Below are 20762 nucleotides of genomic sequence, written 5' to 3' on the forward strand. Positions count from 1 at the left end.
CGTGCGTGTGGCGCTCTCTCTCTCTCTGCGTGCGTGTGGCGCTCTCTCTCTCTCGCTCTGCGTGCGTGTGGCGCTCTCTCTCGCTCTGCGTGCGTGTGGCGCTCTCTCTCTCTCTCGCTCTGCGTGCGTGTGGCGCTCTCTCTCTCTCTCGCTCTGCGTGCGTGTGGCGCTCTCTCTCTCTCGCTCTGCGTGCGTGTGGCGCTCTCTCTCTCTCGCTCTGCGTGCGTGTGGCGCTCTCTCTCTCTCGCTCTGCGTGCGTGTGGCGCTCTCTCTCTCTCGCTCTGCGTGCGTGTGGCGCTCTCCTCTCTCTCGCTCTGCGTGCGTGTGGCGCTCTCTCTCTCTCGCTCTGCGTGCGTCGTTGGCGCTCTCTCTCGCTCGCTGCGTGTGGCGCTCTCTCTCGCTCTGCGTGCGCGCTCGCTCTGCTCTCTCTCTCTCGCTCTGCGTGCGTGTGGCGCTCTCTCTCTCTCTCGCTCTGCGTGCGTGTGGCGCTCTCTCTTCTCTCTCGCTCTGCGTGCGTGTGGCGCTCTCTCTCCTCTCGCTCTGCGTGCGTGTGGCGCTCTCTCTCTCGCTCTGCGTGCGTGTGGCGCTCTCTCTCTCTCGCTCTGCGTGCGTGTGGCGCTCTCTCTCTCTCGCTCTGCGTGCGTGTGGCGCTCTCTCTCTCTCGCTCTGCGTGCGTGTGGCGCTCTCTCTCGCTCTGCGTGCGTGTGCGCTCTCTCTCTCGCTCTGCGTGCGTGTGGCGCTCTCTCTCTCTCGCTCTGCGTGCGTGTGGCGCTCTCTCTCTCTCTGCGTGTGGCGCTCTCTCTCGCTCTGCGTGCGTGTGGCGCTCTCTCTCTCTCGCTCTGCGTGCGTGTGGCGCTCTCTCTCTCGCTCTGCGTGCGTGTGGCGCTCTCTCTCTCTCGCTCTGCGTGCGTGTGGCGCTCTCTCTCGCTCTGCGTGCGTGTGGCGCTCTCTCTCGCTCTGCGTGCGTGTGGCGCTCTCTCTCTCGCTCTGCGTGCGTGTGGCGCTCTCTCTCTCTCGCTCTGCGTGCGTGTGGCGCTCTCTCTCTCGCTCTGCGTGCGTGTGGCGCTCTCTCTCGCTCTGCGTGCGTGTGGCGCTCTCTCTCGCTCTGCGTGCGTGTGGCGCTCTCTCTCGCTCTGCGTGCGTGTGGCGCTCTCTCTCTCGCTCTGCGTGCGTGTGGCGCTCTCTCTCTCGCTCTGCGTGCGTGTGGCGCTCTCTCTCGCTCTGCGTGCGTGTGGCGCTCTCTCTCTCGCTCTGCGTGCGTGTGGCGCTCTCTCTCGCTCTGCGTGCGTGTGGCGCTCTCTCTCTCGCTCTGCGTGCGTGTGGCGCTCTCTCTCTCGCTCTGCGTGCGTGTGGCGCCTCTCTCTCGCTCTGCGTGCGTGTGGCGCTCTCTCTCTCTCTCGCTCTGCGTGCGTGTGGCGCTCTCTCTCTCTCTCGCTCTGCGTGCGTGTGGCGCTCTCTCTCTCTCTCTCGCTCTGCGTGCGTGTGGCGCTCTCTCTCTCTCTCGCTCTGCGTGCGTGTGGCGCTCTCTCTCTCTCTCGCTCTGCGTGCGTGTGGCGCTCTCTCTCTCTCTCGCTCTGCGTGCGTGTGGCGCCTCTCTCTCTCTCGCTCTGCGTGCGTGTGGCGCCTCTCTCTCTCGCTCTGCGTGCGTGTGGCGCTCTCTCTCTCGCTCTGCGTGCGTGTGGCGCTCTCTCTCTCGCTCTGCGTGCGTGTGGCGCTCTCTCTCTCTCTCGCTCTGCGTGCGTGTGGCGCCTCTCTCTCTCGCTCTGCGTGCGTGTGGCGCCTCTCTCTCTCTCTCGCTCTGCGTGCGTGTGGCGCTCTCTCTCTCTCGCTCTGCGTGCGTGTGGCGCTCTCTCTCGCTCTGCGTGCGTGTGGCGCTCTCTCTCGCTCTGCGTGCGTGTGGCGCCTCTCTCTCTCGCTCTGCGTGCGTGTGGCGCTCTCTCTCTCGCTCTGCGTGCGTGTGGCGCCTCTCTCTCTCGCTCTGCGTGCGTGTGGCGCTCTCTCTCGCTCTGCGTGCGTGTGGCGCTCTCTCTCTCTCTCTCTCTCTCGCTCTGCGTGCGTGTGGCGCTCTCTCTCTCGCTCTGCGTGCGTGTGGCGCTCTCTCTCTCGCTCTGCGTGCGTGTGGCGCTCTCTCTCTCGCTCTGCGTGCGTGTGGCGCTCTCTCTCTCTCTCGCTCTGCGTGCGTGTGGCGCTCTCTCTCTCGCTCTGCGTGCGTGTGGCGCTCTCTCTCGCTCTGCGTGCGTGTGGCGCTCTCTCTCTCGCTCTGCGTGCGTGTGGCGCTCTCTCTCGCTCTGCGTGCGTGTGGCGCTCTCTCTCGCTCTGCGTGCGTGTGGCGCTCTCTCTCGCTCTGCGTGCGTGTGGCGCTCTCTCTCGCTCTGCGTGCGTGTGGCGCTCTCTCTCGCTCTGCGTGCGTGTGGCGCTCTCTCTCGCTCTGCGTGCGTGTGGCGCTCTCTCTCGCTCTGCGTGCGTGTGGCGCTCTCTCTCTCTCTCTCGCTCTGCGTGCGTGTGGCGCTCTCTCTCTCTCTCTCGCTCTGCGTGCGTGTGGCGCTCTCTCTCTCTCTCTCGCTCTGCGTGCGTGTGGCGTCTCTCTCTCTCGCTCTGCGTGCGTGTGGCGCTCTCTCTCGCTCTGCGTGCGTGTGGCGCTCTCTCTCTCTCTCTCGCTCTGCGTGCGTGTGGCGCTCTCTCTCTCTCTCGCTCTGCGTGCGTGTGGCGCTCTCTCTCTCTCGCTCTGCGTGCGTGTGGCGCTCTCTCTCTCGCTCTGCGTGCGTGTGGCGCTCTCTCCCTCTGCGTGCGTGTGGCGTCTCTCTCGCTCTGCGTCGTGGCGCTCTCTCTCTCGCTCTGCGTGCGTGTGGCGCTCTCTCTCTCGCTCTGCGTGCGTGTGGCGCTCTCTCTCTCGCTCTGCGTGCGTGTGGCGCTCTCTCTCTCGCTCTGCGTGCGTGTGGCGCTCTCTCTCTCGCTCTGCGTGCGTGTGGCGCTCTCTCTCTCGCTCTGCGTGCGTGTGGCGCTCTCTCTCTCGCTCTGCGTGCGTGTGGCGCTCTCTCCTCGCTCTGCGTGCGTGTGGCGCTCTCTCTCTCGCTCGTGCGTGTGGCGCTCTCTCTCTCGCTCTGCGTGCGTGTGGCGCTCTCTCTCGCTCTCTCTCTCTCGCTCTGCGTGCGTGTGGCGCTCTCTCTCGCTCTGCGTGCGTGTGGCGCTCTCTCTCGCTCTGCGTGCGTGTGGCGCTCTCTCTCTCGCTCTGCGTGCGTGTGGCGCTCTCTCTCTCGCTCTGCGTGCGTGTGGCGCTCTCTCTCTCGCTCTGCGTGCGTGTGGCGCTCTCTCTCTCGCTCTGCGTGCGTGTGGCGCTCTCTCTCTCTCTCGCTCTGCGTGCGTGTGGCGCTCTCTCTCGCTCTGCGTGCGTGTGGCGCTCTCTCTCTCTCGCTCTGCGTGCGTGTGGCGCTCTCTCTCTCTCGCTCTGCGTGCGTGTGGCGCTCTCTCTCTCTGCTCTGCGTGCGTGTGGCGCTCTCTCTCTCTCTCGCTCTGCGTGCGTGTGGCGCTCTCTCTCTCTCGCTCTGCGTGCGTGTGGCGCTCTCTCTCTCGCTCTGCGTGCGTGTGGCGCTCTCTCTCTCTGCTCTGCGTGCGTGTGGCGCTCTCTCTCTCGCTCTGCGTGCGTGTGGCGCTCTCTCTCTCTGCTCTGCGTGCGTGTGGCGCTCTCTCTCTCTCTCGCTCTGCGTGCGTGTGGCGCTCTCTCTCTCTCTCTCGCTCTGCGTGCGTGTGGCGCTCTCTCGCTCTCTCTCTCTCGCTCTGCGTGCGTGTGGCGCTCTCTCTCGCTCTGCGTGCGTGTGGCGCTCTCTCTCTCTCGCTCTGCGTGCGTGTGGCGCTCTCTCTCTCTCTCTCGCTCTGCGTGCGTGTGGCGCTCTCTCTCTCTCTCTCTCTCTCGCTCTGCGTGCGTGTGGCGCTCTCTCTCTCTCTCTCTCTCGCTCTGCGTGCGTGTGGCGCTCTCTCTCTCTCTCGCTCTGCGTGCGTGTGGCGCTCTCTCTCTCTCTCTCGCTCTGCGTGCGTGTGGCGCTCTCTCTCTCTCGCTCTGCGTGCGTGTGGCGCTCTCTCTCTCTCTCGCTCTGCGTGCGTGTGGCGCTCTCTCTCTCTCTCTCGCTCTGCGTGCGTGTGGCGCTCTCTCTCTCTCGCTCTGCGTGCGTGTGGCGCTCTCGCTCTGCGTGCGTGTGGCGCTCTCTCTCTCGCTCTGCGTGCGTGTGGCGCTCTCTCTCTCTCGCTCTGCGTGCGTGTGGCGCTCTCTCTCTCTCTCTCGCTCTGCGTGCGTGTGGCGCTCTCTCTCTCTCGCTCTGCGTGCGTGTGGCGCTCTCTCTCTCGCTCTGCGTGCGTGTGGCGCTCTCTCTCTCTCGCTCTGCGTGCGTGTGGCGCTCTCTCTCGCTCTGCGTGCGTGTGGCGCTCTCTCTCTCGCTCTGCGTGCGTGTGGCGCTCTCTCTCGCTCTGCGTGCGTGTGGCGTCTCTCCCTCTCTCTCGCTCTGCGTGCGTGTGGCGCTCTCTCTCGCTCTGCGTGCGTGTGGCGCTCTCTCTCTCTCTCGCTCTGCGTGCGTGTGGCGCTCTCTCTCTCTCTCTCGCTCTGCGTGCGTGTGGCGCTCTCTCTCACTCTCTCTCTCTCGCTCTGCGTGCGTGTGGCGCTCTCTCTCGCTCTGCGTGCGTGTGGCGCTCTCTCTCTCTCTCGCTCTGCGTGCGTGTGGCGCTCTCTCTCTCTCTCTCGCTCTGCGTGCGTGTGGCGCTCTCTCTCCTCTCTCTCTCTCGCTCTGCGTGCGTGTGGCGCTCTCTCTCTCTCTCGCTCTGCGTGCGTGTGGCGCTCTCTCTCTCTCTCTCTCTCGCTCTGCGTGCGTGTGGCGCTCTCTCTCTCGCTCTGCGTGCGTGTGGCGCTCTCTCTCTCTCTCGCTCTGCGTGCGTGTGGCGCTCTCTCTCTCTCTCTCTCTCGCTCTGCGTGCGTGTGGCGCTCTCTCTCTCTCTCTCGCTCTGCGTGCGTGTGGCGCTCTCTCTCGCTCTGCGTCTGCGCTCTCTCTCGCTCGCTGCGTGTGGCGCTCTCTCTCTCTCTCGCTCTGCGTGCGTGTGGCGCTCTCTCTCTCTCTCTCGCTCTGCGTGCGTGTGGCGCTCTCTCTCTCTCTCTCTCGCTCTGCGTGCGTGTGGCGCTCTCTCTCTCTCTCTCCGCTCTGCGTGCGTGTGGCGCTCTCTCTCTCTCTCTCTCGCTCTGCGTGCGTGTGGCGCTCTCTCTCTCTCTCTCTCGCTCTGCGTGCGTGTGGCGCTCTCTCTCTCTCTCTCGCTCTGCGTGCGTGTGGCGCTCTCTCTCTCTCTCGCTCTGCGTGCGTGTGGCGCTCTCTCTCTCTCTCGCTCTGCGTGCGTGTGGCGCTCTCTCTCTCTCTCTCTCGCTCTGCGTGCGTGTGGCGCTCTCTCTCTCTCTCGCTCTGCGTGCGTGTGGCGCTCTCTCTCTCTCTCTCGCTCTGCGTGCGTGTGGCGCTCTCTCTCTCTCTCTCGCTCTGCGTGCGTGTGGCGCTCTCTCTCTCTCTCTCGCTCTGCGTGCGTGTGGCGCTCTCTCTCTCTCTCTCTCGCTCTGCGTGCGTGTGGCGCTCTCTCTCTCTCTCTCTCGCTCTGCGTGCGTGTGGCGCTCTCTCTCTCTCTCTCTCTCGCTCTGCGTGCGTGTGGCGCTCTCTCTCTCTCTCTCTCTCGCTCTGCGTGCGTGTGGCGCTCTCTCTCTCTCTCGCTCTGCGTGCGTGTGGCGCTCTCTCTCTCCGCTCTCGTGCGCTCGCGCTCTCTCTCGCTCTGCGTGCGTGTGGCGCTCTCTCTCTCTCTCTCGCTCTGCGTGCGTGTGGCGCTCTCTCTCTCTCTCGCTCTGCGTGCGTGTGGCGCTCTCTCTCTCTCTCGCTCTGCGTGCGTGTGGCGCTCTCCTCTCTCTCGCTCTGCGTGCGTGTGGCGCTCTCTTCTCTCTCGCTCTGCGTGCGTGTGGCGCTCTCTCTCTCTCTCTCGCTCTGCGTGCGTGTGGCGCTCTCTCTCTGCTCTGCGTGCGTGTGGCGTCTCTCTCTCGCTCTGCGTGCGTGTGGCGCTCTCCTCTCTCTCGCTCTGCGTGCGTGTGGCGCTCTCTCTCGCTCTGCGTGCGTGTGGCGCTCTCTCTCGCTCTGCGTGCGTGTGGCGCTCTCTCTCTCGCTCTGCGTGCGTGTGGCGCTCTCTCTCGCTCTGCGTGCGTGTGGCGCTCTCTCTCTCTCTCTCTCTCTCTCGCTCTGCGCGCGTGTGGCGCTCTCTCTCTCTCTCTCTCTCTCTCGCTCTGCGCGCGTGTGGCTCTCTCTCTCTCTCTCTCTCTCTCGCTCTGCGTGCGTGTGGCGCTCTCTCTCTCGCTCTGCGTGCGTGTGGCCCTCTCTCTCGCTCTGCGTGCGTGTGGCGCTCTCTCTCTCGCTCTGCGTGCGTGTGGCGCCTCTCTCTCTCGCTCTGCGTGCGTGTGGCGCTCTCTCTCTCGCTCTGCGTGCGTGTGGCGCTCTCTCTCTCTCTCGCTCTGCGTGCGTGTGGCGCTCTCTCTCTCGCTCTGCGTGCGTGTGGCGCTCTCTCTCGCTCTGCGTGCGTGTGGCGCTCTCTCTCTCTCTCGCTCTGCGTGCGTGTGGCGCTCTCTCTCTCTCTCGCTCTGCGTGCGTGTGGCGCTCTCTCTCTCTCTCTCGCTCTGCGTGCGTGTGGCGCTCTCTCTCTCGCTCTGCGTGCGTGTGGCGCTCTCTCTCTCGCTCTGCGTGCGTGTGGCGCTCTCTCTCTCTCTCTCGCTCTGCGTGCGTGTGGCGCTCTCTCTCTCTCTCTCGCTCTGCGTGCGTGTGGCGCTCTCTCTCGCTCTGCGTGCGTGTGGCGCTCTCTCTCTCTCTCTGCTCTGCGTCTCTCTCGCTCTGCGTGCGTGTGGCGCTCTCTCTCTCGCTCTGCGTGCGTGTGGCGCTCTCTCTCGCTCTGCGTGCGTGTGGCGCTCTCTCTCCCTCTCTCTCGCTCTGCGTGCGTGTGGCGCTCTCTCTCTCTCTCTCGCTCTGCGTGCGTGTGGCGCTCTCTCTCTCTCTCTCTCTCGCTCTGCGTGCGTGTGGCTCTCTCTCTCTCTCGCTCTGCGTGCGTGTGGCGCTCTCCTCTCTCTCGCTCTGCGTGCGTGTGGCGCTCTCTCTCTCTCTCGCTCTGCGTGCGTGTGGCGCTCTCTCTCTCTCTCGCTCTGCGTGCGTGTGGCGCTCTCTCTCTCTCTCGCTCTGCGTGCGTGTGGCGCTCTCTCTCGCTCTGCGTGCGTGTGGCGCTCTCTCTCTCTCTCTCTCTCGCTCTGCGTGCGTGTGGCGCTCTCTCTCTCTCTCGCTCTGCGTGCGTGTGGCGCTCTCTCTCTCTCTCTCTCTCTCGCTCTGCGTGCGTGTGGCGCTCTCTCTCTCTCTCTCGCTCTGCGTGCGTGTGGCGCTCTCTCTCTCTCGCTCTGCGTGCGTGTGGCGCTCTCTCTCTCTCTCGCTCTGCGTGCGTGTGGCGCTCTCTCTCTCTCTCTCTCTCGCTCTGCGTGCGTGTGGCGCTCTCTCCCTCTCTCTCTCTCTCTCGCTCTGCGTGCGTGTGGCGCTCTGCGTGCGCGTGGGCCTCTCTCGCTCTGCGTGCGTGTGGCGCCTCTCTCGCTCTGCGTGCGTGTGGCGCTCTCTCTCTCGCTCTGCGTGCGTGTGGCGCTCTCGCTCTGCGTGCGTGTGGCTCTCTCTCGCTCTGCGTGCGTGTGGCGCGCTCTCTCGCTCTGCGTGCGTGTGGCGCTCTCTCTCTCTCTCGCTCTGCGTGCGTGTGGCGCTCTCTCTCTCGCTCTGCGTGCGTGTGGCGCTCTCTCGCTCTGCGTGCGTGTGGCGCGCTCTCTCTCTCTGCGTGCGTTTGGGGCTCTCTCTCTCTCGCTCTGCGTGCGTTTGGGGCTCTCTCGCTCTGCGTGCGTGTGGCGCTCTCTCTCTCTCTCGCTCTGCGTGCGTTTGGGGCTCTCGCTCTGCGTGCGTGTGGCGCTCTCTCTCTCTCGCTCTGCGTGCGTGTGGCGCTCTCTCTCTCTCGCTCTGCGTGCGTGTGGCGCGCTCTCTCGCTCTGCGTGCGTGTGGCGCGCTCTCTCGCTCTGCGTGCGGCAGCTCTCTGCTCGCGCTCGCTCTCTCGCTCTCTCTCGCTCTGCGTGCGGCGCTCTCTCTCGCTCGCTCTCTCTCTCTCGCGCTCTCTCGCTCTGCGTGCGGCGCTCTCTCTCTCTCGCTCTCTCTCTCTCGCGCTCTCTCTCGCTCTCTCTCTCTCGCGCTCTCTCTCGCTCTGCGTTCGGCGCTCTCTCTCTCTCTCGCGCTCTCTCTCGCTCTCTCTCGCTCTGCGTGCGGCGCTCGCTCTCGCTCTCTCTCGCGCTCTCTCTCGCTCTGCGTGCGGCGCTCTCTCTCGCTCGCTCTCTCTCTCTCGCGCTCTCTCTCACTCTGCGTGTGGCGCTCTCTCTCGCTCCTCTCTCTCTCTCTCGCGCTCTCTCGCGCTCTCTCTCGCTCTGCGTGCGGCTCTCTCTCGCTCTCTCTCTCTCACGCTCTCTCTCGCTCTGCGTTCGGCGCTCTCTCTCGCTCTCTCTCTCTCTGCGGTCTCTCTCGCGCTCTCTCTCGCTCTGCGTGCGGTGCTCGCGCTCTCTCGCTCTGCGTGCGGCGCTCTCTCTCTCTCTCTCTCTCTCTCGCTCTGCGTGCGGCGCTCTCTCTCGCTCTGCGTGTGGCGCTCTCTCTCGCTCTGCGTGCGGCGCTCTCTCTCTCTCTGCGTGTGGCGCTCTCTCTCGCTCTGCGTGCGGCGCTCTCTCTCGCGCTCTCTCTCGCTCTGCGTGCGTGTGGCGCTCTCTCTCTCTCTGCGTGTGGCGCTCTCTCTCTCGCTCTGCGTGCGTGTGGCGCTCTCTCTCTCTCTCTCGCTCTGCGTGCGTGTGGCGCTCTCTCTCTCGCTCTGCGTGCGTGTGGCGCTCTCTCTCTCTCGCTCTGCGTGCGTGTGGCGCTCTCTCTCTCGCTCTGCGTGCGTGTGGCGCTCTCTCTCTCGCTCTGCGTGCGTGTGGCGCTCTCTCTCTCGCTCTGCGTGCGTGTGGCGCTCTCTCTCTCGCTCTGCGTGCGTGTGGCGCTCTCTCTCTCGCTCTCTCGCTCTGGCGCTGTGGCGCTCTCTCTCTCTCGCTCTGCGCGCGTGTGGCTCTCTCTCTCTCGCTCTCTCGCTCTGCGTGCGTGTGGCGCTCTCTCTCTGCTCTGCGTGCGTGTGGCGCTCTCTCTCTCGCTCTGCGTGCGTGTGGCGCTCTCTCTCTCTCGCTCTGCGCGCGTGTGGCGCTCTCTCTCTCTCGCTCTGCGTGCGTGTGGCGCTCTCTCTCTCTCTCTCCCTCTGCGTGCGTGTGGCGCTCTGTCTCGCTCTAAGTGCGTGTGGCGCTCTCTCTCGCTCTGCGTGCGTGTGGCGCTCTCTCTCGCTCTGCGTGCGTGTGGCGCTCTCTCTCGCTCTGCGTGTGGCGCTCTCTCTCGCTCTGCGTGTGGCGCTCTCTGCTCTGCGTGTGGCGCTCTCTCGCTCTGCGTGCGTGTGGCGCTCTCTCTCGCTCTGCGTGCGTGTGGCGCTCTCTCGCTCTGCGTGCGGCGCTCTCTCTCGCTCTGCGTGCGTGTGGCGCTCTCTCTCTCGCTCTGCGTGCGTGTGGCGCTCTCTCTCGCTCTGCGTGCGTGTGGCGCTCTCTCTCTCTCTCGCTCTGCGTGCGTGTGGCGCTCTCTCTCTCTCTCGCTCTGCGTGCGTGTGGCGCTCTCTCTCTCTCTCGCTCTGCGTGCGTGTGGCGCTCTCTCTCGCTCTGCGTGCGTGTGGCGCTCTCTCTCGCTCTGCGTGCGTGTGGCGCTCTCTCTCTCTCTCTCTCTCGCTCTGCGTGCGTGTGGCGCTCTCTCTCTCTCTCGCTCTGCGTGCGTGTGGCGCTCTCGCTCTCTCTCGCTCTGCGTGCGTGTGGCGCTCTCTCGCTCTGCGTGCGTGTGGCGCTCTCTCTCGCTCTGCGTGCGTGTGGCGCTCTCTCTCGCTCTGCGTGCGTGTGGCGCTCTCTCTCTCTCGCTCTGCGTGCGTGTGGCGCTCTCTCTCGCTCTGCGTGCGTGTGGCGCTCTCTCTCTCGCTCTGCGTGCGTGTGGCGCTCTCTCTCTCTCTCGCTCTGCGTGCGTGTGGCGCGCTCTCTCTCTCTTGCTCTGCGTGCGTGTGGCGCTCTCTCTCGCTCTGCGTGCGTGTGGCGCTCTCTTTCTCGCTCTGCGTGCGTGTGGCGCGCTCTCTCTCTCGCTCTGCGTGCGTGTGGCGCGCTCTCTCTCTCGCTCTGCGTGCGTGTGGCGCTCTCTCTCTCTCGCTCTGCGTGCGTGTGGCGCTCTCTCTCGCTCTGCGTGCGTGTGGCGCGCTCTCTCTCTCTTGCTCTGCGTGCGTGTGGCGCGCTCTCTCTCTCGCTCTGCGTGCGTGTGGCGCTCTCTCTCTCGCTCTGCGTGCGTGTGGCGCTCTCTCTCTCTCTCGCTCTGCGTGCGTGTGGCGCTCTCTCTCTCGCTCTGCGTGCGTGTGGCGCTCTCTCTCTCTCGCTCTGCGTGCGTGTGGCGCTCTCTCTCGCTCTGCGTGCGTGTGGCGCTCTCTCTCTCGCTCTGCGTGCGTGTGGCGCTCTCTCTCGCTCTGCGTGCGTGTGGCGCTCTCTCTCTCTCTCTCTCTCTCTCTCTCGCTCTGCGTGCGTGTGGCGCTCTCTCTCGCTCTGCGTGCGTGTGGCGCTCTCGCTCTCTCTCGCTCTGCGTGCGTGTGGCGCTCTCTCTCTCTCTCGCTCTGCGTGCGTGTGGCGCTCTCTCTCCTCGCTCTCTCTCTCTCGCTCTGCGTGCGTGTGGCGCTCTCTCTCGCTCTGCGTGCGTGTGGCGCTCTCTCTCTCTCTCGCTCTGCGTGCGTGTGGCGCTCTCTCTCTCGCTCTGCGTGCGTGTGCGCGCTCTCTCTCTCTCGCTCTGCGTGCGTGTGGCGCTCTCTCTCTCTCGCTCTGCGTGCGTGTGGCGCTCTCTCTCGCTCTGCGTGCGTGTGGCGCTCTCTCTCTGCTCTGCGTGCGTGTGGCGCTCTCTCTCGCTCTGCGTGCGTGTGGCGCTCTCTCTCCTCTCTCTCGCTCTGCGTGCGTGTGGCGCTCTCTCTCTCTCTCGCTCTGCGTGCGGCGCTCTCTCTCTCGCTCTGCGCTCTGCGTCTCTCTCTCTCTCGCTCTGCGTGCGTGTGGCGCTCTCTCTCTCGCTCTGCGTGCGTGTGGCGCTCTCTCTCTCGCTCTGCGTGCGTGTGGCGCTCTCTCTCGCTCTGCGTGCGTGTGGCGCTCTCTCTCTCTCGCTCTGCGTGCGTGTGGCGCTCTCTCTCTCTCGCTCTGCGTGCGTGTGGCGCGCTCTCTCTCTCGCTCTGCGTGCGTGTGGCGCTCTCTCTCTCTCGCTCTGCGTGCGTGTGGCGCTCTCTCTCTCTCTCGCTCTGCGTGCGTGTGGCGCTCTCTCTCTCTCTCGCTCTGCGTGCGTTTGGGCGCTCTCGCGCTCTGCGTGCGTGTGGCGCTCTCTCCTCTCTCGCTCTGCGTGCGTGTGGCGCTCTCTCTCTCTCGCTCTGCGTGCGTGTGGCGCGCGTCTGGCGCTCTCTCGCTCTGCGTGCGTGTGGCGCGCTCTCTCGCTCTGCGTGCGTTGGCGCTCTCGCTCTGCTCTCGCTCGCGCTCGCTCTCTCGCTCTCTCTCGCTCTGCGTGCGGCGCTCTCTCTCGCTCGCTCTCTCTCTCTCGCGCTCTCTCGCTCTGCGTGCGGCGCTCTCTCTCTCTCGCTCTCTCTCTCTCGCGCTCTCTCTCGCTCTCTCTCTCTCGCGCTCTCTCTCGCTCTGCGTTCGGCGCTCTCTCTCTCTCTCGCGCTCTCTCTCGCTCTCTCTCGCTCTGCGTGCGGCGCTCGCTCGCGCTCTCTCTCGCGCTCTCTCTCGCTCTGCGTGCGGCGCTCTCTCTCGCTCGCTCTCTCTCTCTCGCGCTCTCTCTCGCTCTGCGTGTGGCGCTCTCTCTCGCTCTCTCTCTCTCTCTCGCGCTCTCTCGCTCGCGCTCTCTCGCGCTCTCTCTCGCTCTGCGTGCGGCTCTCTCTCGCTCTCTCTCTCTCACGCTCTCTCTCGCTCTGCGTTCGGCGCTCTCTCTCGCTCTCTCTCTCTCTCGCGGTCTCTCTCGCGCTCTCTCTCGCTCTGCGTGCGGTGCTCGCGCTCTCTCGCTCTGCGTGCGGCGCTCTCTCTCTCGCTCTCTCTCTCTCTCGCTCTGCGTGCGGCGCTCTCTCTCGCTCTGCGTGTGGCGCTCTCTCTCGCTCTGCGTGCGGCGCTCTCTCTCGCGCTCTCTCTCGCTCTGCGTGCGTGTGGCGCTCTCTCTCCTCTGCGTGCGTGTGGCGCTCTCTCTCGCTCTGCGTGCGTGTGGCGCTCTCTCTCTCTCTGCGTGCGTGTGGCGCTCTCTCTCTCGCTCTGCGTGCGTGTGGCGCTCTCTCTCTCGCTCTGCGTGGGCGCTCTCTCTCGCTCTGCGTGCGTGTGGCGCTCTCTCTCTCGCTCTGCGTGCGTGTGGCGCTCTCTCTCTCGCTCTGCGTGCGTGTGGCGCTCCTCTCTCGCTCTGCGTGCGTGTGGCGCTCCTCTCTCGCTCTGCGTGCGTGTGGCGCTCTCTCTCGCTCTGCGTGCGTGTGGCGCTCTCTCTCTCGCTCTGCGTGCGTGTGGCGTCTCTCTCTCTCTCTCGCTCTGCGCGCGTGTGGCGCTCTCTCTCTCTCGCTCTGCGTGCGTGTGGCGCTCTCTCTCTCTCTCTCGCTCTGCGTGCGTGTGGCGCTCTCTCTCGCTCTGCGTGCGTGTGGCGCTCTCTCTCGCTCTGCGTGCGTGTGGCGCTCTCTCTCTCGCTCTGCGTGCGTGTGGCGCTCTCTCTCTCTCTCGCTCTGCGTGCGTGTGGCGCTCTCTCTCTCTCTCTCGCTCTGCGTGCGTGTGGCGCTCTCTCTCGCTCTGCGTGCGTGTGGCGCTCTCTCTCTCTCGCTCTGCGTGCGTGTGGCGCTCTCTCTCTCGCTCTGCGTGCGTGTGGCGCTCTCTCTCGCTCTGCGTGCGTGTGGCGCTCTCTCTCTCTCTCGCTCTGCGTGCGTGTGGCGCTCTCTCTCTCTCTCTCGCTCTGCGTGCGTGTGGCGCTCTCTCTCTCGCTCTGCGTGCGTGTGGCGCTCTCTCTCGCTCTGCGTGCGTGTGGCGCTCTCTCTCTCTCGCTCTGCGTGCGTGTGGCGCTCTCTCTCTCTCTCGCTCTGCGTGCGTGTGGCGCTCTCGCTCTCTCTCTCGCTCTGCGTGCGTGTGGCGCTCTCTCTCGCTCTGCGTGCGTGTGGCGCTCTCTCTCTCTGCGTGCGTGTGGCGCTCTGGCGCTCTCTCTCTCGCTCTGCGTGCGTGTGGCGCTCTCTCTCTCGCTCTGCGTGCGTGTGGCGCTCTCTCGCTCTGCGTGCGTGTGGCGCTCTCTCTCTCGCTCTGCGTGCGTGTGGCGCTCTCTCTCTCTCCTCGCTCTGCGTGCGTGTGGCGCTCTCTCTCTCGCTCTGCGTGCGTGTGGCGCTCTCTCTCGCTCTGCGTGCGTGTGGCGCTCTCTCTCGCTCTGCGTGCGTGTGGCGCTCTCTCTCGCTCTGCGTGCGTGTGGGGCTCTCTCTCGCTCTGCGTGCGTGTGGCGCTCTCTCTCTCTCGCTCTGCGTGCGTGTGGCGCTCTCTCTCTCTCGCTCTGCGTGCGTGTGGCGCTCTCTCTCGCTCTGCGTGCGTGTGGCGCTCTCTCTCTCTCTCGCTCTGCGTGCGTGTGGCGCTCTCGCTCTCTCTCGCTCTGCGTGCGTGTGGCGTCTCTCTCTCTCTCGCTCTGCGTGCGTGTGGCGCTCTCTCTCGCTCTGCGTGCGTGTGGCGCTCTCTCTCTCTCGCTCTGCGTGCGTGTGGCGCTCTCCTCTCTCTCGCTCTGCGTGCGTGTGGCGCTCTCTCTCTCTCGCTCTGCGTGCGTGTGGCGCTCTCTCTCGCTCTGCGTGCGTGTGGCGCTCTCGCTCTCTCTCGCTCTGCGTGCGTGTGGCGCTCTCTCTCTCTCTCGCTCTGCGTGCGTGTGGCGCTCTCTCTCGCTCTGCGTGCGTGTGGCGCTCTCTCTCCTCTCTGCTCTGCGTGCGTGTGGCGCTCTCTCTCTCTCGCTCTGCGTGCGTGTGGCGCTCTCTCTCTCTCGCTCTGCGTGCGGTGCTCTCTCTCTCGCTCTGCGTGTGGCGCTCTCTCTCGCTCTGCGTGTGGCGCTCTCTCGCGCTGCGTGTGGCGCTCTCGCTCTGCGTGCGGTGCTCTCCCTCTCGCGCTGCGTGCGGCGCTCTGTCTCGCTCTGCGTGCGTGTGGCGCTCTCTCTCGCTCTGCGTGCGTGTGGCTCTCTCTCTCGCTCTGCGTGTGGCGCTCTCTCGCTCTGCGTGTGGCGCTCTCGCTCTGCGTGCGGTGCTCTCTCTCTCGCTCTGCGTGCGGCGCTCTCTCTCTCTCTCGCTCTGCGTGCGGCGCTCTCTCTCGCTCTGCGTGCGTGTGGCGCTCTCTCTCGCTCTGCGTGCGTGTGGCGCTCTCTCTCTCTCTCGCTCTGCGTGCGTGTGGCGCTCTCTCTCTCTCTCGCTCTGCGTGCGTGTGGCGCTCTCTCTCTCGCTCTGCGTGCGTGTGGCGCTCTCTCTCTCTCTCGCTCTGCGTGCGTGTGGCGCTCTCTCTCTCGCTCTGCGTGCGTGTGGCGCTCTCTCTCTCTCTCGCTCTGCGTGCGTGTGGCGCTCTCGCTCTCTCTCTCTCTCGCTTTGTTTGCGTGTGGCGCTCTCTCTCTCTCTCGCTCTGCGTGCGTGTGGCGCTCTCTCTCTCTCTCGCTCTGCGTGCGTGTGGCGCTCTCTCTCGCTCTCTCTCGCTCTGCGTGCGTGTGGCTCTCTCTCGCTCTGCGTGCGTGTGGCGCTCTCTCTCTCTCTCGCTCTGCGTGCGTGTGGCGCTCTCTCTCTCGCGCTCTGCGTGTGGCGCTCTCTCTCTCGCTCTCGCGCTCTGCGTGTGTTTGGGGCTCTCTCGCTCTGCGTGCGTGTGGCGCTCTCTCTCTCTCTCGCTCTGCGTGCGTTTGGGGCTCTCTCGCTCTGCGTGCGTGTGGCGCGCTCTCTCTCTCTGCGTGCGTTTGGGGCTCTCTCGCTCTGCGTGCGTGTGGCGCGCTCTCTCGCTCTGCGTGCGGCGCTCTCGCTCGCGCTCGCTCTCTCGCTCTCTCTCGCTCTGCGTGCGGCGCTCTCTCTCGCTCGCTCTCTCTCTCTCGCGCTCTCTCGCTCTGCGTGCGGCGCTCTCTCTCTCTCGCGCTCTCTCTCGCTCTCTCTCTCTCGCGCTCTCTCTCGCTCTGCGTTCGGCGCTCTCTCTCGCTCTCTCTCTCTCGCGCTCTCTCTCGCTCTCTCTCTCTCGCGCTCTCTCTCGCTCTGCGTGCGGCGCTCGCTCTCGCTCTCTCTCGCGCTCTCTCTCGCTCTGCGTGCGGCGCTCTCTCTCGCTCGCTCTCTCTCTCTCGCGCTCTCTCTCGCTCTGCGTGCGGCGCTCGCTCTCGCTCTCTCTCGCGCTCTCTCTCTCTCTGCGTGTGGCGCTCTCTCTCGCTCGCTCTCTCGCGCTCTCTCTCGCTCTGCGTGTGGCGCTCTCTCTCGCTCGCTCTCTCTCTCTGCGTGCGGCGCTCTCTCTCGCTCTCTCTCTCTCTCTCTCGCGCTCTCGCGCTCGCGCTCGCTCGCGCTCGCTCTGCGTGCGGCTCTCTCTCGCGCTCTCTCTCGCTCTCTCTCTCTCACGCTCTCTCTCGCTCTGCGTTCGGCGCTCTCTCTCGCTCTCTCTCTCTCTCGCGGTCTCTCTCGCGCTCTCTCTCGCTCTGCGTGCGGCGCTCGCGCTCTCTCTCTCTCTGCGTGTGGCGCTCTCTCTCGCTCTGCGTGCGGCGCTCTCTCTCGCTCTCTCTCTCGCGCTCTCTCTCGCTCTCTCTCGCTTTCGCTCTGCGTGCGGCGCTCTCTCTCTCTCGCTCTGCGTGTGGCGCTCTCTCTCCCTCTGCGGGAGTGCGGCTCGCGCTCTCTCCCTCTGCGGGAGTGCGGCTCGCTCTCTCCCTCTGCGGGAGTGCGGCTCGCTCCCTCCCTCTCGCTCTGCGGGAGTGCGGCTCGCTCCCTCCCTCTCGCTCTGCGGGAGTGCGGCTCGCTCCCTCCCTCTCGCTCTGCGGGACTTGCGGCTCGCTCCCTCCCTCTCGCTCTGCGGGAGTGCGGCTCGCTCCCTCCCTCTCGCTCTGCGGGAGTGCGGCTCGCTATCTCCCTCTCGCTCTGCGGGAGTGCGGCTCGCTCCCTCGCTCTCGCTCTGCGGGAGTGCGGCTCGCTCCCTCCCTCTCGCTCTGCGGGAGTGCGGCTCGCTCCCTCCCTCTCGCTCTGCGGGAGTGCGGCTCGCTCCCTCCCTCTCGCTCTGCGGGAGTGCGGCTCGCTCGATCGCTCTCGCTCTGCGTCTTCTTCTGTCCCTGTAAGATGATAGCCACCAACTCTGTTAATACCTGTTTTGTGATGTTGCCTCTGTCTCTTACTCTCCCTCTCGGTCTCAGTCGTCCAGCAGTGATGAGGACAGCATGGCGTCTACAGGTTCTCTCACTACATCAAAGCATGTCCACCGGGAAGGGATAGGAGTAGGGGAGGCAGGAGGTGGGCTGAGGAAGGGGCGACGTGGCAGACCCCCCCTGACGTCCCCTCTGTCCCAGCGGAGGGCGCCCCCTCCCTCTCAGCGACTGCTACTGCAGCAACAACAGAACAGGAAGAGAGCCGGTGCACTGGAGCTACGACTCCGGAAGAGTGTAAGAGAGGGAGAACGAGAAGGGTGAAAGGGGTTTTTGATTCGTACAATCATTTTTCACCAAGTCATCTAATTTTAATCTGTCTTTGTGTTGCAGATCAAACTGGAGCGCAGCAAAATCTTACAATCGGTAAGTACATGCAGCCCATTTTAAAGCACTGTATCTCTCTAAACCAGTGTATGATTATTCAAACCAAAGCATTGTTTTACCTATTCTACTCCTCTCTACACAAGCAGCAGACGTCGTCTCCAGAGCTTTCTCACAAGCTCCCGGGCTCCCAGCGTCTGGCCCACCTCCAGAGAGGGGTGTCCTCTCGCCTTCACTCCCCCGTCGGCAGACTGTCCCGGGGCCGTGGGTCCTTCAGAGGCTCCCCTACAGGGGCACGACTCCAGCCCCCCCAACCCTCCCTTAGCCTGGCCCCCGCAGGCAGGGGAGAGGGGCGCAGGGGGCGAGGAGTACGGCTCAGAGGAGGAGCAGCAGGAAGAGGACAGAGACACGGTGGAGCAGAGGAAGAGAGTGGTAGCAGTACCAGCAGCAGCAGCAGTAGTTGTAGTAGTGATGATGAGGAGGAGGAGGACAGGGAGAACGGCGTGCGGGGTGGCAGAAGGGACAAAGAAAACCGGCCGCAGAGACGAGGAACAGCCAAAGAAGATGAGGGGAGTGGGGAGTCCAACCAAAACGAAGAAGAAGAGGCGATGGATGAAGACTGGAGGGAAGGAGAACAGGCACAGGCGGAGCCACCGGTCCTCGTAGTGTCGGACATTAGCGACGACCTCATGAAGGGCTCGTATCTCACTGTGACCCTACAGCCGTCGAGGGCCAAACATGATCCAGGGGCCATCGTCCCCAAACTGGAGGCTGCAGTCACCCCCCGCCCTGCCCCTCCCGGACAGATTTACACACAACGCAAGAATCTGGCCCGACCACCCCTCAGGAACCACGCCCCAGACCCTGCACCCTCACGCTCAGACAGACACACACACATCCGGGAAAGCAACACACACACGGGCGGCTCCCATCAAGACGTGAGGAGGAGGAGGCCGGGTAGACCAGAGAGGACAAACAATGGTGCTTTCTCCTCTCGGGTTCCTCCTCTACACCTCCCTCTGTCGGCTTTACAGGATGGGGAGAGGGAGGTGGCGAATGGAGGGAGCGAACCGGGCTGTGAGAGGGAGGTGTGGGTATCTGTCTTCCGTTACCTGACTCGTGCCGAGCTCTGTGTCTGCATGGCCGTCTGCAAGAACTGGTACAAATGGTAAGAGAAACATTTTAGAATGCATTTTATACACACATACACGCAGTGATAACCGCCTTTGTTTCCGTAAGAGCTGTGGTAACTATTCATGTGTCTGCATGTGCAAGAGTGTATGGGTGCTTGAATTAAAAACCTTAACAAATGTGTTCTGGTGCAGGAGCCTGGATAAGAGGCTGTGGATGAGGATCAATCTGACCGTGTCTAAAGCAATCAGTCCTCAGGCCCTGTCAGGCATCATCAAACGCCAGCCAGTCGCCCTGGACCTCTCCTGGACCTCCATCTCCAAGAAACAACTCACCTGGCTCGTCAACCGCCTGCCAGGTACAGAGAGACGCAGACAGAGAGACGCAGACAGAGAGACGCAGACAGAGAGACGCAGACAGAGAGACGCAGACAGACATTCCCACTTGAACTATTACTCACGTTGGAGATGTAATTCTCTCTCTCTCCGGCTCAGGGCTGAAGGATCTCATGTTATCTGGGTGCTCCTGGTCTTCTATTTCGGCTCTGAGCTCGATCAGTTGCCCCCTCCTGCGCACGCTGGACCTGCGGTGGGCCGACGGGGTGAAAGATGGACAGATCCGAGACCTGCTCAACCCCCCAGGTGAAAGCCCCCCCCCCCAGCGTTTTCTGTTTGAATTAAGTACTGTTTGGATAAATCCCTTGTCATACCACGTTAATTAGCTATGTCCCTCTGGAGTCAGCAGCGGACACAGATATTCTCAGTCCTCCTTTCCCTCTCCTTCATCTTTTCTCTCTTCCGCTGTCGCCCTCCTGTCACCTCTTTCTCCTCCGGCCTCTCCCTCCTCCCTCCCTCTTTCTGCCCTAATCCCGTCCCCCTCTCTGTCCCTCTCTAGGTTGTGATAACCGCAGTCAGCTGAGGAACATGCAGTCTTTCCGTCTGGCGGGGCTGGAGATCAGTGACTCAACTCTGAGGCTGGTGATCAGACACATGCCCCTGCTGACCCGTCTGGACCTGTCCCACTGCGGAGGCCTCACTGACCAGTCCATCAACCTGCTCACTGCCGTGGGTTCCTCCACACGCAACACACTCACTGAGCTCAACGTGGGGGGTAAGCCTTGGACTCGCACAGCACACACAGGATTGCTATTGAGTTGTTCATATTGAGCACAGCTGTCTCTCTCTATCTCCCAGGCTGCAGTAAGCTGACGGACGCGTGTCTGCGGTATCTCCGCCGGCTCTCCTGCCTCTCCCTGCTGGACCTGCGGGAATGCAAGGGTGTCTCCCGCAAAGCCTGTGAGGCCTTCATCTCTGAGCTGTCTGTCAACGCCCTCTACTGCCTATCAGAGGACAAGCTGATCCAGAGGATATCCTAGAGGCCCGCCGCCTCTGTCTGGGACAGGGGGCATACAGGGAGAGGTCGGGTACATCTCTGTGGGACAGAGAAAAGACTGTAGAAGGACAAGGGAGGCTTAAAAATCCCCTGCACTCAGAAGGGAGTAGGAAAGGAGAGTGATTAGTTACTACACACTTAGTGGGAGAAGGGTTTCTTTCCATGTTGTATACATTTTTTTGACTAAACCAGACAAGAGACTCAGGTGTTTGCGTTCAGGCGCCTACGCTGCATGATTAAAGTGGGGGGGGGGGGTAGAATTGGGGGTTCCCGTGAGTGTGGCTGGGGATTATGGGGGTGCTAGGGGTGTTGCGGTCATACCAGACAGGGTTCCCTCCTTACCCTAGTGGGTTCTAAGTGCTTTATGACAAGGCCGTCTCTAACCCAAAAGGTGTTGGTTGTGGACGAACTCTTCCAGGAGTACTTCGGTCAGTGAGACGGAGGGTTTCAGGGACGGCGCGAGAGGGCAATCGACGTTGACGAGACCACTCCAAAACAAGGGTGGGGCGTGAATGAAAGGGAGAAAGGAGGGTGACAGGGTAAATGGTGCGATCTCAAACAACAGTTAGAATTCAGGTGCTATCACTCCCAAAACTCTCCCTGTTTTGTACAAATGCGGATCTAGGACAACCGTCTCTATTTTAGGAAATGCCCCTCACCCCCACTTTAATGCATTTTCTGTTTCCCATGGATAAAATGTGAGTTCCTTTCAGTTTCACCTGCTAAGATTGTGTATAAATGTATGATTTGCTGTCATTATTCTGCCCTGTTACCATTCAGTCTAGTGCTTCTAATGTATACTTATTTCTTACCCACCCCACTCCCTCACTGCCAAATCTAAAAAGAAAATAAATATATACTTTTGTCTAAATGTTTCCCTATTTTAGAAGAGAAAATCCTGTAGCATTGTAATTATTTTCAGAAATCTTTTTCACTTATGTTTTTTTTAAAAAGAAAATTAAACATCAACTGTGCCAGATGGAAGTGATTATTTGGGGGGGGGGGGGGCTGATATTAGAGAACAGGTCCACATATGTTATTTTGGGGGGGTGGGGGGGGCTGATATTAGAGAACAGGGGCCACATGTGTTATTTTGGGGGGGGGGGGCTGATATTAGAGAACAGGTCCACATGTGTTATTTTGGGGGGGGGGGGGGGGCTGATATTAGAGAACAGGTCCACATATGTTATTTTGGGGGGTGGGGGGGGCTGATATTAGAGAACAGGGCCACATGTGTTATTTTGGGGGGGGGGGGGGCTGATATTAGAGAACAGGTCCACATGTGTTATTTTGGGGGGGGGGGGGGCTGATATTAGAGAACACGTCCACATATGTTATTTTGGGGGGGGGGAGGGGCTGATAATAGAGAACAGGTCCACATATGTTATTTTGGGGGGGGGGGGG

At 63.4% G+C, this 20762-nt stretch overlaps 1 protein-coding gene across 1 annotated transcript in view; it reads left to right on the plus strand.

The window, feature by feature from the left end:
* The window catches only part of LOC106611679 (lysine-specific demethylase 2A), a 37102-nt gene extending 16767 nt beyond the window's left edge, over positions 1–20335 (plus strand). The window contains exons 17-23 of the mRNA XM_014212126.3: positions 16503–16748; positions 16845–16877; positions 16982–18003; positions 18161–18324; positions 18461–18607; positions 18861–19076; positions 19160–20335. Coding sequence (XP_014067601.1) covers positions 16503–16748; positions 16845–16877; positions 16982–18003; positions 18161–18324; positions 18461–18607; positions 18861–19076; positions 19160–19341 — 2010 coding nt within the window. The 3' untranslated portion in view covers positions 19342–20335. The remainder of the gene's footprint in view (positions 1–16502; positions 16749–16844; positions 16878–16981; positions 18004–18160; positions 18325–18460; positions 18608–18860; positions 19077–19159) is intronic.
* Positions 20336–20762: the final 427 nt, after the last annotated feature.

Source organism: Salmo salar, chromosome 09 (genome assembly GCF_965601325.2).
Source record: "Salmo salar chromosome 09, fSalSal1, whole genome shotgun sequence".
NCBI lineage: Eukaryota > Metazoa > Chordata > Actinopteri > Salmoniformes > Salmonidae > Salmo > Salmo salar.